This window comes from Brassica rapa, chromosome A03 (genome assembly GCF_000309985.2).
Source record: "Brassica rapa cultivar Chiifu-401-42 chromosome A03, CAAS_Brap_v3.01, whole genome shotgun sequence".
In the NCBI taxonomy this organism is placed as follows: Eukaryota; Viridiplantae; Streptophyta; class Magnoliopsida; order Brassicales; family Brassicaceae; genus Brassica; species Brassica rapa.
This window is the reverse complement of record NC_024797.2, coordinates 25,319,851-25,336,957: the sequence shown is the minus strand read 5'-3', so window position 1 is coordinate 25,336,957 and position 17,107 is coordinate 25,319,851. Positions and strand designations below refer to the sequence as shown.

The window sequence follows — 17,107 nt, the reverse complement described above, 5'->3', positions numbered from 1 at the left end:
TAATCTGTAGGTGTTACCTAACGGCGTCAACCATTCATAAGCCGATTCAGTAGGGTGGTGCAATGTGATCTCACAAAAGCGAACCCAAGTGGGTTTTCATAATAACCCAAAAAAAAACCAAATTCATGTATGCGTTGTGCGTCCATGTGTTGTTTTTCGTAAGAAATGACCATAGAATAGAAACGGATGAAACTTGCAGCATCAATTCCAACGTACATTATCATAACTAAGATTCCTCACCAGATTACTCTCGGAGCTAGTACATTGATTTTGATGGTTACATATCTTAGATATCTACTAACGCTGTCGTTTCGAGGTTATCATCTTCTTTTACAGGTTTCCTTGTTTTAAATTTTACCTCTTATCCAAAGAGAAACTGACACGTCATAATTACCAAAAAGATTTACGCCACGTCAGCTCACTAACTCGCCCACGTTAGGCGCGTGGTTTCCACTCCCCCACCTGATTGGAGACGTCTCTTATTAGCTCTCTCTCTCTCTCTCTCTCTCTCTCTCACACCAACCACGAAACTCTTCTCTGATCTCTCCTTCACCATGGATCCTCTTCAGCCGGATAACGACCACCTCCCGTCTCCGCCGTTAATCTCCGACCGAGTTCTAATAAACGGCGTCGTCACGCCTTTAACTCTAACCGCCGAGGGAGAGCTTCAATGGACGACGGAACCCGGCCGCGGGAAATCGACGACGGAGAAAGAGATCCTGAGCTTCGCGGTGGAAGGCAACAAGGTCAGAGTGAAGACCTTGGTGGAGAGAACGGGATCATCAATCTGCTGCGGAGGAAGCGGTGGAGATTACGCGAGGAAGGACTTCGTGTTCGAGCCTCTCTACGATGAATCTAGAAACCTCTGGTGCGATAAGCTTCGTCAACACCTTCACTCTCTCGGTTAGTTGTTGGATTAATCATTAAAACGACATCGTTTTGGGAGCTGAGTTTGGTGAATGCTTTTTGTAGGTCGGCCTAAGAGGCTGCTTGTGTTTGTGAACCCTTTTGGTGGGAAGAAGACGGCTAGGAAGATATTTTTGGAGGAAGTGAAGCCGTTGTTTGATGATGCTGATGTTCAACTTGATGTTCAAGGTTTCTTGATTTCTATTTTTTTATTTTTGGAAGAGAACAATCTGATTTGGTGATTTTTTTTTTTGCAGAAACTAAGTATCAGTTGCATGCAAAGGAGATGGTTAGGTCCATGGATGTATCGAGATACGACGGTATTGTTTGCGTTAGTGGCGACGGTGTCCTTGTTGAGGTAAAGTTTGAATCTTTTCTGTTGTGATGATGCGTGTCTGTCTCTTTTGGAAGTATAGTCTCTTGTTTTAATTATGTGCTGTTTCCTAATTTAGTAGGTTGTGAATGGACTGCTCGAAAGAGAAGACTGGAGAACTGCCTTGAAACTACCTATTGGAATGGTCCCTGCAGGTTCGTTCTGCTTTTATCGTTCTCGTCTCTTGTGTGTTCCATGTGAAAGTATAGATGTGTAAAGTTATTATCCTTCAGTGAGATTGAAACAATTGCTGTTTATGATAGAGAAATTGATCTCTTGTGCATGAGAAGCTTATATAATTCTTGATGGTAGGAAGTGGTAATGGCATGATAAAATCATTGCTGGACCCGGTTGGGATGTCTTGTAGTGCAGCAAGTGCTACTGTTTCCATTATACGAGGTCTTTCTCTGTCCCATTCAAACGTTTTCTTTCTCCGTATGAATCAGGTCATTGTTTAAATATATATTGTATTGGTAGGTCATAGACGTTCTTTAGATGTGGCAACTATCGCACAAGGGACTACCAAATTCTTCAGCGTCTTGATGCTTGCTTGGGGTATGCAACTGACTACAGAAATGTATTTGCATATGAAACTAGTGCCTGAGCTTGGTGAACTATACTGTTGATTGTATTGAGATAAATTCAACTTTTTTATTTTCAGGATTAGTGGCTGATATAGACATCGAGTCAGAAAAGTTCAGATGGATGGGCAGTGCTCGCTTTGATGTCTATGTATGTTTTGTTGAATCTTTTTGACAATCTTTTGTACTGAAGGTCTTAAAGTGTACGCCTAATCTATTCGAATCTACCCATTATTCAACTAATGGGACATTGTGTTGTCTCTTCTACGGCTTGTGACTTTGCAGGGTCTCCAGAGGATAATATGCTTGAGACAGTACAATGGACGAATTCTATTTGTGCCGGCTCCTGGGTTTGAAAGCTGTGGACAACCAGCCAGTTACCATCTAGACAAGGAGTCGTCTGTTGGTGATAAGACACGAGGATACCAAGGACCTGATACTAATCTTGAAGATCTGGAATGGAGAGAAATCAAAGGCCCTTTTGTTTCAGTCTGGCTTCACAATGTTCCCTGGGGTGCTGAGAACACTTTGGCTGCTCCCAACGCTAAGGTCAGTTACACATTTCATAACATCTCCTTGTGCGGTGCACAAGCAAGAAGCCTTCATAGGACGCTAACACTTCTTATGTATATATGGTCTGATGTAACAGTTTTCTGATGGCTTTCTGGATTTGATTGTGATGAAAGACTGCCCCAAGCTCGCCTTGTTATCACTTATGACAAAGTTGAGTGATGGGACACATGTTCAATCACCTTATGTATCGTACCTAAAGGTGTGTCATCCGAACCCACGACGTTCCATATAGTTTTAATCTTTCATTTGATGTTTCTTAACTAAAAAATGTTGATACGGTGATTTTAACTGTGTTAAAGGTTAAGGCATTCGTGCTGGAGCCGGGTGCACGGATAGACGAAGAAGACAAGGAAGGAATCATAGATTCAGACGGAGAGGTATTGGCAAGGGGAAGAAAATCATATAAATGTGATGAAAAGGCACTGATGTCTTATAGCAAGCTTCAAATAACAGTTGATCAAGGATTAGCCACTCTCTTCTCTCCTGAATAGTTTCTGATTGAGAAAGTGTATTATTACATGAGATGGATGACACATCACGAATGTTGTTCCGCTGTGGCGATAATTTGATTGATGGGACACGTACAGCAACTAAGAAGCAAAGAGAGGACGTTTGTGTCTATTAAAATCAGTCCTATGACCAACGGAGTTTTCTTTCTCTGCTTTGTATCTCTGAGGTGTAAACATCGTGTGTTTTTGTATTTGCAGTGTAGGGACAAAATATTGATAGTATAAGACGGACAAATATCAAGTCATAAGTTATCGACTGTTGAAAGTATAAAGACAAATATCAAGTATACTTGGCGTATGTTATATACTTCTTCTTGTTCCTATTCCTCTAGATCTTGCTTCAACAGGGAATGTCCTAATGAGTTTAAACTAGAGCATTACCGACCTGGTTGGCTCTTCTTCTTCTTCTCACCCGAGTTTTCTTTTCTTGTGTACCAAAGTACAGGTTCTAGATGTCCAAATAAAGCTATAGGAAAGATCTAGAAGAAGTAAAAAACTAAAGGACATCAAAATCAGATAAGTAGAGAACTACATTTCATTCTAATCAACAATGAGTGGAGACTATATGGTGTTTGGTTTCTAGAGACTTATGTTTATGCTACTTCATCAGAATATCTCACTTGCACAAGAAGAAACGGACTAGTTAAAGTCTGCAAGTATTTATAATTGCATTATGCATTAACTCACAAAGGGGTGGTTTTTCTTTCTCTGATCAAATTCATTCTCGTATTTTATCATCCATTTATATTGTTGATTATAATCTGGTTACAGCTCTGCCTATGAGCAAGGAAAGTTCTGAGACATCTTCCACCAAAGGGCTTCCAGATGGACGTGTTGTGAGTTATGTGGAAAGGTAAATTACCTGGTTTATTGGCTAAAAAGTTTTTTAAGTATATTTTGCATCGCCAAAATCCTGTGCAGATATGAATTTCCTCACTATTGGATCTCTCTGCAGCGAGTTCATTGCGGTTGTATTGTTTCTGCATCTGCTCCTACATTGCTTGACAGGGCCGATCCTGAACCAAGTTTGATGAAACATTTGGTTCATATTCCCAAAATTTTTGAAAATTATATATAAATATAAGTTCCTAAAATTTATGGTCTCTAAACTGCTAAATTTTTTACTAAATAGTCTATGATCCCCAAAATTTCAGGACCGACCATGTTGCTGAATGCCGAAGAAATTGAGTAATTGACTTGTGCACGAAAAAAAGTTGCTTTGGTGAGGAAGGAATTCACATTTTTATTTTCTCTTATAGAACTCCATCCTTATATCTTTTTTTGAGGCCATGATAAATATGGTTCGTCATCAACTCTAAATAATCATTTTAGCAATCTTTTTACCATGAATCAATACCACATCACAATTCATAAACCATGATTGACCTTTTCACCTTTTAGTTATTGTAAATATTGTTCACTTGTGTGTGTATTTCATAAAAAGTAGCTGTTATTTTTTCTGGAACAATATGGAATGAAATGAAATGGTTTTTCATTTCAACTGTTGAACATTTTGTGGAATGAGAAGAAATTAAGCATTTAGAAAGATGGATTTCAGTTGCATTCTAAGATTATTTTCTATGTATTATTACCCCAAGTTATACCAGAGGTACCTTGAGTGGTCTCCTGAGAATTGCTATTCTTGGAGAAGCTATGCTGAGTTTGAGATGTCTCTTTCTGAAAAAGATCGTGCTAGAGCTATTTTTGAACGTGCAATCTCTCAGACAGCTCTAGATATGCCCGAGCTGCTATGGAAGGTAAGCTTCTTCTTCTTTTCCCGAAGATCTCTCAGAATTAAGAATCTATTGGACCAATATTAAATTCTCTGTTGACGTATTTTGGCAGACGTACATTGATTTTGAGATATCAGAAAAAGAGTTAGAGAGGACACGAGCTTTATATGAGCAACTCTTGGAGCGTACAAAGCATTACAAGGTGTGGGTTAGCTTTGCTAAGTTTGAAGCTTCTGCTACTGAACATAAAGGTGAAGAAGACAAAGAAGAAGTTGCTATTGAAACCAAAAAAGACTGCATCAGACGCGCTAGAGGTTTCAAACTACAATGTTATATATTATAAGTTTTGGTGATTTTCTTGTGGCACGTTTTAACTGTTTTTCCTTTCTTATACTCAGCGATCTTCGAGAGAGCCAACGCCTACTACAAAGACTCTGCACACAAAGAAGAGCGTGCTACACTTTTGGATGATTGGGTTAACATGGAGGCGGGATTTGGTAGCCTCGGGGATGTTAGTGTCGTTCAGTCGCTTCTCCCAAAGAAGCTCAAGAAAAGAAAAGCCATCAGTAGAGAAGACGGCTCAACAGCGTACGCATTGCATTGATATAACTGGTCAATTTCTTTATCTTTGAAATGGTAATGATGCTTAATGTGACCAAAAATTTTGTTTGAATCTTTGGCAGGTACCAAGAATACACTGATTATTTGTTCCCAGATGAATCACAGACGATGGCTAATCTTAAGATTCTTGAAGCTGCTCATAGATGGAAGAAGCAGAAGGCTGGGGAATGCGTCTGACTGTGGTTAACATAATGTTATGTGGTTATGTAATAGTTTAAAATAACATAAAAGTAACTACTAGATGATGTTATTGTCTCGTGCTGAGCGTAGACTAAATTAAATACTACAAGAAAATGTATTAGAACTTTTGTGTATGTGTGTTGATTTGTGATCGAATCTAAAAACGTTTTTAATCATCGCATCTCATCATGTTCTATCCATCAGAAGGAGGAGCCAGTTATAATGATGGTTTTAGGATAATGATCTTATATACTCCCTTTGTTATAATGAAGAAGCTAATATCTTCAATCCGACTCAATATTTTCCAATGGATGATCATACATGCTCTCTTTTGTACCTTAAAATGTAATTATAAGAAAATATTAAAATGGAAAATCGGGATCATCCCATTGAAGAACGGCAGATTCCATGTTCTGCTCTCTTTTCAGCTTATCTTTTAAGAACCAGTCGCATATTTTTCCAGCATTCAACTCTTCTATTGAACATCCTTCTTGCTCCGATATCACTCTTAGTAAATTCAATGATGATATCTGTATATTTTTAGTTCCAAAATAAAACCGAAATTAGTACAGATTTTATATCTTTCTTTTTTTGTGCAATACAAATTTTTTTTTTGAATTATATTGGAGTATCCTGGCCTCCACCGAATTGGGTACAGACTAACCACATGTCAGCCTACATTATTTGCTCATCGCTTCACCGTATTGGGTTTCGCCTTCAAATTAATTACCACTGGGGCACAAGTCCCGGCCGGTTAACCAATAAACTGTGCAATACGTATTTTATATCTCAACAATCAAATGTACATGATTCTTTCTTCATTTTTTTACAAAATGAAATTCTAGTTGTTTAAACCCTTTCACAAAAAAAGAAATTCTAGTTGTTTAATTTATGTATATACACTAGTAGTGCATTGATACATTGTTAAGTTGCGCTATAATGCGGTTCTTGATTATGTATGTGTTAAATGTTTTTCTTCATAAAGATGAATGTGTTCAGTTTTCTATGTAAAGTTGATGTTTCATTTCCTAATAATTCACTCGCACCAATTAAATTTATAAGAAAAATCTTTGTTTAATTAGAAAAAAAAAACTAAATTATTCTTCATTTCGCATTGCAAATAATTATATTCAAGAAACGAAAGGGTTGTAAACTAATAGTTTAATTTACCGTTAGTCGACAGAGAAACTTCTCGTGTGCACCAAGGCCCGATATTTCGACAAGACCAGCTTCTGCTAAGCTCAAGAAACTTCTTCTCTCGGGCTTAATTTGTTTGTCGGATTCTTCTTCTCCGGCACATGCTCTTACTAAACACAATCCCATATTTCTTCCTCCTCCTCCTTGTGTTCTTGTCATGAATGTAACATTATTTGAGCTTGCTTGTCCACTCCTCGCAATAGTCTTGTCTATCTGAGGACTTAACATGACATTTGAGTGACGATGATAGGTGGCGATGTTCATTGTCACACCAAAATCTCGTTGTTTTTCCTTCTCAATGTGAGTTAGAAAAGGAAGATGAAGATGAGGATAAAACTTATCCGATATGTTCGCTGCTGGTGCCGGAATATTAGTGGTGAATAATGATTTGATATTTTGGGCTTTAGGAGTCTGAGCCTTTTATTTTGTAATATGGGTCATTATTTGTTAGGGTCTCTTCCTTTTTTGTAAACACAAGATCAAGCAGTGTTTGTACTTGAGTACGTAACTGCCATGCTTATTCTAACAAGATTCAAAAAAGTTCTTAATACAGGTTTTCTATCTCATTGCTTCTCATCGATGCAGTGTGTTGTAATGATTAAAATTATGTATAAAAAACTAAACATCAGTCAGTACATTACGGTCTTTGCGATGGATATATAAACCTATGGATCAAATCAGGTTGTGTCAAGTTACTTAAAGCTAAGTTTCAAAAAAAATGTTACTTAAAGCTACGTCACCTCGGCAAGAAGAGGCACGTACGTAAACTTTTTCGCTATCCACTTTAATACTTCAATTAATTATTTAACCCATTTTAATACACAATCTTTTAAAACAGTACTCTTATTCTAATATCTAAATTGTGTTTATTTTAGTCAGAAATATGAATATGTTATAAATAAAATTTAAAAAATCTCTAAAGTTCACAAAACAATCTTAAAATTCTAATTTTATTTTAATTCTTAGAAATAAAGTAACTAAATTATGTATAATCTTAAAATTTGTAATAAAATTTTTAAGTTTTAAATATCAAATATCTTTTTTTTTGCAAATATAAAAAAAAAATATTTATTTTTCCATCAAAATTAAATTTTCTAAATTCAAAAAAAAAATCCATCATTTAGTTACTTTATTTCCTTTAACTTAAAATAAAAGCAGAAATTTTAAATATTTTTTTTCATTTTCTTTGAAACTTATTAATATTTTGATTATAATAAATAAAGTTTAGGTATTAAAATGACATACTTATAGAAATTTGTGTATTAAACGCGTAAAATAATTATTTAAGATATTAAAGTGAGTACGAAAAAATTTAGGTTTAAAAAGTTTGACGAAATTTAGTTGGGATATTTTTATGGAATTTTCTCACTCAAATATTGTGGTCTCAAGCTTTTAAGGGCACCCGTGGTGGTTGAAACTTTACGCAGTTTTTCAAAACAAAAAATTTAATATTAGAAAAGGATAAGCCAATAAATAATAGGCAAAAAGCAATGTCTCTTGTAACTTTGAACAAAGTCTCCTTGTTTAAAGCTTCATCAACGCTGATGGCTTAAGAGAAACATTATCGGTAAATATGGTGAGGGGTTTTAAAAAATACTACAGTATATATATTAATATTTTAATTGTTACAACTCTAGAAACATTAATTAATAAGGTGACAGCTATTGCTTTAATGTTTTAATAGGTTCTAAACCTCCTTAGTTTAAAAACTTTTGCTCATTTACTTTAACTAGATTTTTTAACCGCGCTACGCGCGGATAAGATATTATATGTATTTCTCAATTCTAAAAAAATAATGTATAAAATTGTATTATATTATTTAAAGAATATAAAATAAGACTACATAACATAAATATATTTTTAAAATTTTCTTTGTGGAAATCATTATGTTGTTTGATTGTTGTACTTAATTCACATATTTGCTTAGTTATTTGTGATGGATGAATAATTATATTTTTATTATCAGTAAATAATATATATTTATTATATAATATAAGAAAAATAAAATTATTTACTTTTAAAACAATCTTGTCTCATGTTGGAGACTCGGCTATAGACATATCATATTCGAATGAGACATTTTTACAGTTATCAATCTTCTTAACAGTAAAAAAACAATTATAAATATCAAAACAATATCTCATACGATCTCTTTGTGGAATTATTGCTCTGAAAAAATTAAATTTAGGCATCATAAAGGACTGGAAATGGATGTGCAGATGTGTTATCTAAGTCAACTTTACAAAATACTATTCATATATCATTTATGTCCATCCTATTTTTTGTCAATCCTTTTTTAAACATCTTGAAATAACTGATGCTAATTAATAATAAACTTTTGGCTGGCAAAAAAAAATCAAATTTGTCTAATTATCGCTTAATTTGTCTAACTGATATATATGTATTTTTCAATTCTAAAAAAATAATGTACAATATTGTATTACATTATTTAAAGAATATAAAATAAGATTACCTAACATAAATATATTTTTTAAATTTTCTTTGTGGAAATCATTATGTTGTTTGATTGTTGTACTTGATTCACATATTTGCATAGATATTTGTGATAGATGAATAACTATATTTTTATTATCAGTAAATAATATATATTTATTATATAATATAAGAAAAATGAAATTATTTATTTTTTAAACAAAGTTGTCTCATGTTGGGGATCGGTTATATACATATAATATTCGAAGAAGACATTTTTACAATTATCAATCTTCTTAATAGTTAAGAAACAAATCTGAATATCAAAACAATATCTCATACGATCTCTTTGTGGAATAACTGCTCTGAAAAAATTGAATTTTGGCATAAAAAAGGATTGGAAATGATGTGCAGATGTGTTATCAAAGTCAGCTTTACAAAATACTACTATTCATAGTTCATATATCATTTAAGTCCATCATTTCTTAAACATCTTGAAATATCATTTTATTCATTGTTAATTTTAGAGTTTTTGTATTTAAGATTTTTTTCTATATTAAGCTTATATTTCTTTCACATAATATATATATATATATCATAAAAATTACCATCAAACCAGTTTGACTTATTTATTATTTTGTTTTTAATTAAAATACACTTTTTAAATAATTTAATTTAAAATAAAATTATATATTAATTTGTTGTATTCTAACAATTTGATTAATTTAATTAATTTGTTTTGGTGGATAACTTAAAAAATTTTCATATGAATCGGGGAAAACAAACTTATGTTGTTTTATTATATTTATTTGTGTATATGGAACCTATATATAATGCTAGTGTAATAAAGAAAGAACATTATTTTCTTGTAACTTCAAAAAGATACATTATTACAATTTGAAATTATTCAAAATTGAATAAAATGGTAATTAAATAAATCTAATTGTTTTTTTATCTTGTTTAGTTGGATTCTCATGAAAAAAAATCGATAGGTTAAACAAATATTTCAAAATTTATTGTGTTATTGTTTTGTCTCTAAATTAAAAAATTTATTGAATTGATATATTTATTATTGCACCTTAAATAATATTTTATTAAGATATTAGAGAACTATGTTTTGAGTTGTTTTGTCAAAAATTATACAAAAAACTATGATTTTTCATATTTGTCACGAAAATTTATATCTTAAACTGACTTTTAAAAAATTCTTAACTTTGTCACGAAAACAAAAATCTATGCTTTTTCATATTTGTCAATGTTCTCACACTTTCAAAGAATATATTAGCTTAGTCACTTACTTATTTTTTTTACAAAACAAAGTATCGAAGTCTTGAAAGTTGAATCCATATCATTGTAAATGTACATAAGAGTTTGTGATTACATATTTAGTGATTCTTGTATATGTGTCCAAGAAAGTTTCAATGGCTTAGTGGTGTCTGCCATATATTTATGTCATAATAACCCGGGTTCGATCCTTTCCTTTGCATTGTGTTTTCATTTTTTACGAAAAAATAAATGAGATGACGTGATAACTTCGGACTCTCTGATTGGACGATTTTTTATGCCTACGTGGACACTTTAAGAGGAGCTTATATCCTCTTTTTAGTATAGTATAGATATCTTTACAATTTTATCTTTTTTTAAGTTAAGAATTTCTTTAAAAACCAGCGTTAGAGCTGCTCTAAGAGTTTAAGCATGTGTGGTTCAGTAGCGGATGTAGGAACACTGGAACAGTCGGGGGCACATGATCATTTCCATTATGATTAATTTTAGAGTTGAAGGCATTTCATAGGCTTTACAATAATTACGTAAGGAAATTTGAAAATCAGTGGGGCGCACATGCCTCCGTAAACTTGCCTTTGCATCCGCCCCTAGGGAACCTATCGAGATTAGGATGTACCACTCTATTGGATATATCAACATTTGCATTTCATCAATGAAATAGATGTTACAAAAACATAAAAATAAAACTTGTTTTTTTTATCAAATCCAAGGTAATAAGAAATGTATTTGATATATTGAACGTAATGTACAATAGGGGTTTATATACAGAGTTAGTCTTGGAGACTAAGTTAGATCATAACTAACATTTCCTAAAACAGAGGAATGAATATACTATAGTTAAGGGGAGATATTTATACTATCTCTCTTACACGCCCCCTCAAGCTGCAGCGTGGGTGTCACGCCAAGCTTGTTCCGCAGTTCCAAGAAGCGGGCTCGAGTGAGTGGCTTCGTTAATGCATCCGCTAGCTGATCACGAGTGTTGACATGTGAAACAGTTAGAGCTCCGCGTTGTACTTGTCCCCGAACAAAGTGGTAGTCAATGGCGATGTGTTTCATACGAGAATGGAAGATCGGATTGGCACAGAGGAATGTGGCTCCTACATTGTCGCAGAAAACGACTGGAGCTGCTGGAAGCGAGACACCAAGCTCAGAGAGAAGACTGCAAATCCATATAAGTTCTGATGTGGCATTTGCAACAGCACGATACTCCGCTTCGGTAGATGATCTTGCAACACCATTTTGTTTCTTTGAAGACCAGGATATGGGATGTTGACCGAGGTAGATGACATAGGAGTTTGTGGAGACATAGTCATCACTGTCACCAGCCCAGTCGGCATCTGAGTAAGCTCGAAGTACGAGGTTGTTCTTGGCAGAGTAGAAAACACCATGTGTCGGAGTTCCAGCGAGATAGCGTAGGATGCGTTTAGCAGCCTGCCAATGATCTTCAGTCGGCTTGTGCATGAACTGTGAGAGACGGTTGACCGCATATGCAATGTCAAGACGAGTAAACTGAAGATATTGAAGACTCCCAATTAGTCGGCGATATTGAGTTGGATCCGAGAGTGAGACACCAGAGTTGAGAGTGATTTTTGGAGACGAAGCCATCGGCGTGGTTACTGGCTTTGCGTTCATCATGTCATACTTATGGAGTAAGTCCAGTATGTACTTTCGTTGACAGAGATGGAGACCACTCGACGTGCGATGAGCTTCGATTCCGAGAAAGTAGTTCAAGTCCTCTGCATCTTTGACTGAAAATCTTTCTGCAAGGAGAGTTAAAATGCGTTGTATACCAGTGGTGGTGTTGCCGGTTATCAGGATGTCATCGACATAAACCAATAAATAGATAAGGTGGCCCCCGTGTTGTAGAACGAAAAGTGATGTGTCCGCTAGAGAGTTCGTGAAACCCAGACTGAGGAGGAAGTTGCGAAGTTCCATGTACCAAGCTCTGGGAGCTTGTTTGAGTCCATAAACAGCCTTATGTAGTCTGCATACATAGTCCGGTTTGTCTGTGTCAATGAAGCCAGGTGGCTGTTCCATATAGACCTCATCCGTCAGCGTTCCCTGAAGAAAAGCGTTGTTAACGTCTAGTTGTTTCACGGGCCAAGAGTTACTGATCGCAACATCAAGAACTAATCTGAGTGTGGTTGACTTGACAACGGGACTAAACGTCTCAACATAGTCACGACCAAACTCTTGCTTGTATCCCTTAGCAACCAGTCTGGACTTTGGACAGCGATGAGTACCATCTGAGTTGAACTTGTTTTCGTAGAGCCAGCGACAACCAACGACATTGTAACCCGGTTTCCGTGGGACCAGAGTGAAGGTGCCGTTGCGCACAAAAGCGTCTAGTTCCGTCGACATTGACTCTCTCCATACTTTATCTTTGAGGGCCTGAGTGATGGTGTTTGTTTCAGCTGGTGTAGCAGACAGGCGAGCGGCAGAGTAGTTGTACTTTGTGCTTGGTTTTGTGATCTGGTTCTTCCTTCGAGTTACCATCGGATGATTATTGATCGGTGCTGGTGGTGGTGATGGTGATGGCGGAGGTTGAGAGGCAGAAGAAGCCATCGTAGTGGAGAGAGCCGGTAAGGGAGATGCAGTAGAGGAATCCGCCACACTTGGAGAAGGCGAACCTGGAGATAACTCTGCACCACCATTATCACTATTAGTAATACTTAAAGTAGGTGTTGAAGATTGTACCTGAACTGACGGGTGAGGGTTAAGCTCGGAGTGCCCGTTTGCTCTACGAGTGGAACAGGTGGAATTGGGTTGGGTGGTGGTTGGGGCTGGAGCGGTATAGGGATTGTTGTAGCTAGGGGATACGTAGGAGGAGGTGGTTCAGCGGGTGTAGTCGAGGTCGGGGTAGGCTTAAGGTTTGTTTTGAAAGGGAAGGTTGATTCGTCGAAACGTACATCTCTTGAGACGTAGACTCGACCGGTGTGGGGCTGAAGGCAGAGATAGGCACTCTGAGTGGAGGAGTAGCCAATGAAGACACACGGCATAGAGCGATCTTCTAGTTTGTGGTGTGTATAGGGCCGTAACCAAGGGAAGCAGAGACAGCCGTAGACACGAGTTTTGGCATAGTTAGGCTGAGTTCCAAACAGTTTGTGAAATGGTGAATCCATCTTAAGGACAGGAGTGGGTAGGCGGTTGATGAGATAGGTTGCTGTGGCGAAAGCATAGGACCAGTAAGACTTGGGCATGGAAGCATGAGTGAGCAGTGTTAGTCCTGTTTCGACCACATGTCTGTGCTTTCTCTCTGAGATTCCGTTGTGCTCCGGAGTGTGAGGTGGTGAAGTGAGATGAGAAATGCCTGCATCAGATAGAATTTTTCGGAGAGCAATGAATTCCCCTCCATTATCTGAGTATAATGTGCCGATTTTTGTAGAGAAGAAGTTCTCGACGAGTGCTTTGAAAGCTTGGAATGTCTCCTTGACTTGTGACTTAAGCTTCAATGGATAGAGCCAGGTGTATCGGCTGTAGTGGTCTACTAACACAAGGTAGTATTTATAATTGTCTACAGAGACAACCGGAGAACTCCAGAGGTCAGTAAAAATATATTGAAGTGGGCGAGTAGATGTAATGGAAGTTTGATGAAAGGGTAATTTATGAGATTTATTGATAGCACAATCTGAGCACAAAGTATTTTGGGTTACAGACTGTTTGCAGGGTAAAGAAAAATGAGAAACAATAGTTTTGAGAATAGAAGCAGACGGGTGTCCTAGACGAAAATGCCAATCGGACAGACTTATGGTAGGGGTAAAGGAAGCAAAAAAGGCTTGAAGGGTAGATGGGTTGACTGGCCACTCATAGAGCTCATCCTTGGTCTTGCCTTGGATTAACGGGACCCCCGAGCTGAGATCCTTCACCTGAAAGTGAGCAGGGAAAAATTCAACAGATACTTTGTTAGCATTACATAAGCGATAAACAAATATAAGGTTCTTCTTAATGTTTGGCACGCATAGAACATTATTTAGAAATAAGTTTCGTGCAGTAGAAGGAAGAGATATTGAACCAGTGTGTGTGATGGATAGGCCTGAGCCGTCTCCAATCATCACGGAGTCATCACCAAGGTACGGCTGTTGCAGAGACATATTGTGCAGATCACTAGTAAGGTGGTGTGTCGCACCGGAGTCCATGAGCCAAGCAGTTGACGGGTGTTGAGCAGCGACAGCTACATTAGCTCTAGGTTGCCACGGACGGAATGGTGACCCGGTTAGGTTGACTTGCTGTGGCTGCATCTGAGGGCATCTCCTTGCACTGTGACCGAAGATGCTGCAGATTTGGCACCGACCTTGATATCCTTTGGTAGTTTTGTTTTCTTGTTTCTGTGAGTTGTACTGGTTCGTCTTGTAGTTGTTGTTCCAGTTGTTTCCACGATGTTGTTGTTGTTGCTTAGGACGGGAGGTAGCCATATTAGCCGTCACTGGTACTGAAGCAGAGGTATGCGTGACGGCTGCCAAGAGCTTTGCCTCTCTGTTGATAAGCTTTTCATGGATTTCCACAACGGAAGGAGTGGTGTCGCGCCCTTCTATCTGATCAACAACGGTTTTGTAATCCTCCGGGAGTCCATCAACGATGTACTCTATCTTGTCTTCATGGTCCAATGGTTTTCCAAGAAGAGCGAGTTGATCAAAGCGGCTGGTGAGTTCTCTCATGTAGTCATCAATGCTCTTGTCACCTTTGACGAAGTGCTTCAGTTGGAGACGAAGTTGTTGGATGTGTCCTCTGGTTGGAGTAGCATAGGTTGCACTGAGTGATTTCCAGACCTCATGGGAAGTCTTGGTGTTGGTAACGAGCGACTGAATGGATGGAGACAAAGTGCCGATGAGACCACTATAGATCAAGCGATCTTGGCGACGCCATTTGGAGTAGTCAGGGTTGACAACTGGTTGGTCATCAACAGTGACGGTTTGAGGAGGAGCTATGGTCGTGCCGTCAAGGTAGCCGGCTAGATCATAGCCATCGAGTAGAGCCTGGATCTGAAGGCTCCATGTCATGAAGTTGAAGGATGTTAACTTGGTAACATTGACCATGTTAAGGTTGAAAAGAGCTTTTGTTGGATCAACAATTTCAGCATTGGTAGCCATGGGTGTATGAAGGAAAAGCTCGAGAGGAGAGAAGAAGAAGAAGAAGAGAAGAAGAAGTTGGCGGCTGAAAAAAAAAAATTTAGGGTTATCGGTTTGCTCTTGATACCATATAAGAAATGTATTTGATATATTGAACGTAAGTTAGATCATAACTAAGGGGAGATCTTTATACTATCTCTCTTACAACATGATCATAAAATGAAAGTAGTATACATCAGTCAATTGATCTAATACAAACTCATATATAATTCATTATTATGGATCAACTCCAAAAGTACTTATATTATTTGGTTAAACTGCGTCGATGTATGAATGATTTTGTACGTTTGGCAGAGATTTTTAATCATATAATCGTGAAAAGAATAAGCAAAAATGAATCTATACAATTCCAGAGAGTTCTCGAGTGTGTTGTTGTCTTTCCTCCAAAATTTATAAGATAACTTTTAATATTAATTGTCAACGCACCCATCAGCTCTATTATCGATCAAATCCCAATATATAATTGACAAAAAAAATAATTCAATAAAAAAAACTTGTAATCAGATCAATAGGTAAATGCAAGACGTACCTAAATTATATATAATTTGCATGAAGTCTTACGCAAGTCCCTTATTAAGTGGCAACATCAACTGCACAACTATTACGATTTCGTATCAAATTTTACCGTTTTCTGTATAATGGACAAATGGACCTTTTGTTCATTGTCTGATGACTATGCTCCTTTCAACTGTTTAGGGTTCAAAGGCTTTTGTTTATATATATATATATATATATATATATATATATATATATATATATATATATATATATATATATATGAATCAAAAAACTTTGAATGATGAACAAAATAAATGAATCTATATGAGAACAATATATTTTATTAATTTATCATCTTTCATATTTTATTTGATAAACATTGTATATGTGTGGCTCGCTAACACCACTAAATCAACGTATTGCAAAGTGTAAATTATATCGACAACCAAAATAATAAAAACTAAACATTTAGTATATATATATTTTCAAATAATCAGATCAAATTGTTAATTGCGATTTTTGTTGCATACAATATCATGGATCCATACGGACCGCTAGACCATACATAATACAGTATCATGTGTATATAAATAATCAGTTAATTAATTTGTCAAAAACGTTAATCAGCTAATGGGATTTGGTCAACTATATATACACGTGGGCTTCTCGTTGTGTCAAATGATACACTATGCGCAAGGAAAGCCCTAGCTAGCTTTCGACAGATTATTGCCTAATATAGCATTAACACCTAACTGTTATGAATATTATGGTGATGCCATTATGGCAAGTCTTAAATATACTTGTTCTCCAAGTTTTACTTATTCTCCAAGTGACTTTGTACACAAGTTATTGTAATCCTATATAAAGGACTCATTACTCATGGAATAACACACACCAATTCCTCTTTTCTCTTGTCTTCTCTTCTTTATTCAAAACACGTTATCAGCACGATCTCTAGCGACCTTGAACTAATAGGTATAGATTTTTATTATGTTATATTTTTAGTCTATATTCAATCCTTCTTCAAACCATGTTTATTATCAATTCATGGTTTGTAAAAATGGACTCATACATACTATGAGCTTAGGAGCTT

At 36.3% G+C, this 17,107-nt stretch overlaps 4 protein-coding genes across 6 annotated transcripts in view; 2 read left to right on the top strand and 2 right to left on the bottom strand.

Moving 5' to 3' along the window:
- Window positions 1-17,107, bottom strand: part of LOC103861069 (potassium transporter 9) — a 645,946-nt gene that overhangs the window by 256,292 nt on the left and 372,547 nt on the right. The gene's annotated exons all lie outside the window — the stretch shown is intronic.
- On the top strand, window positions 495-3,240 carry LOC103861234 (sphingosine kinase 1). Of its 2 annotated transcripts, XM_009138947.3 has the most exons (10): window positions 495-903; window positions 973-1,095; window positions 1,164-1,264; window positions 1,362-1,434; window positions 1,592-1,678; window positions 1,757-1,834; window positions 1,941-2,011; window positions 2,146-2,409; window positions 2,510-2,632; window positions 2,733-3,240. In XM_009138947.3, exons 1-10 carry the CDS (start codon window positions 555-557, stop codon window positions 2,922-2,924), a joined length of 1,461 nt encoding a protein of 486 aa, XP_009137195.2. In that variant the 5' UTR covers window positions 495-554; the 3' UTR covers window positions 2,925-3,240. The 2 variants fall into 2 exon arrangements, with proteins under 2 accessions (XP_009137195.2, XP_009137197.1); XM_009138949.3 differs by lacking the exon at window positions 495-903 and having other exon boundaries at window positions 1,359-1,434.
- LOC103861232 (pre-mRNA-splicing factor CLF1-like) lies at window positions 3,515-5,652 on the top strand. Of its 2 annotated transcripts, XM_009138945.3 has the most exons (5): window positions 3,515-4,164; window positions 4,541-4,699; window positions 4,788-4,989; window positions 5,074-5,263; window positions 5,359-5,652. In XM_009138945.3, exons 2-5 carry the CDS (start codon window positions 4,610-4,612, stop codon window positions 5,471-5,473), a joined length of 597 nt encoding a protein of 198 aa, XP_009137193.1. In that variant the 5' UTR covers window positions 3,515-4,164; window positions 4,541-4,609; the 3' UTR covers window positions 5,474-5,652. The 2 variants fall into 2 exon arrangements, with proteins under 2 accessions (XP_009137193.1, XP_009137192.1); XM_009138944.3 differs by having other exon boundaries at window positions 3,515-4,699.
- On the bottom strand, window positions 5,703-7,049 carry LOC103861233. Its single transcript, XM_009138946.3, has 2 exons — window positions 6,647-7,049; window positions 5,703-6,006 (listed from the first exon to the last, which is right to left on the bottom strand). The coding sequence occupies exons 1-2, from the start codon at window positions 6,935-6,937 to the stop codon at window positions 5,839-5,841; spliced, it is 459 nt and encodes a 152-aa protein (XP_009137194.1). The 5' UTR covers window positions 6,938-7,049; the 3' UTR covers window positions 5,703-5,838.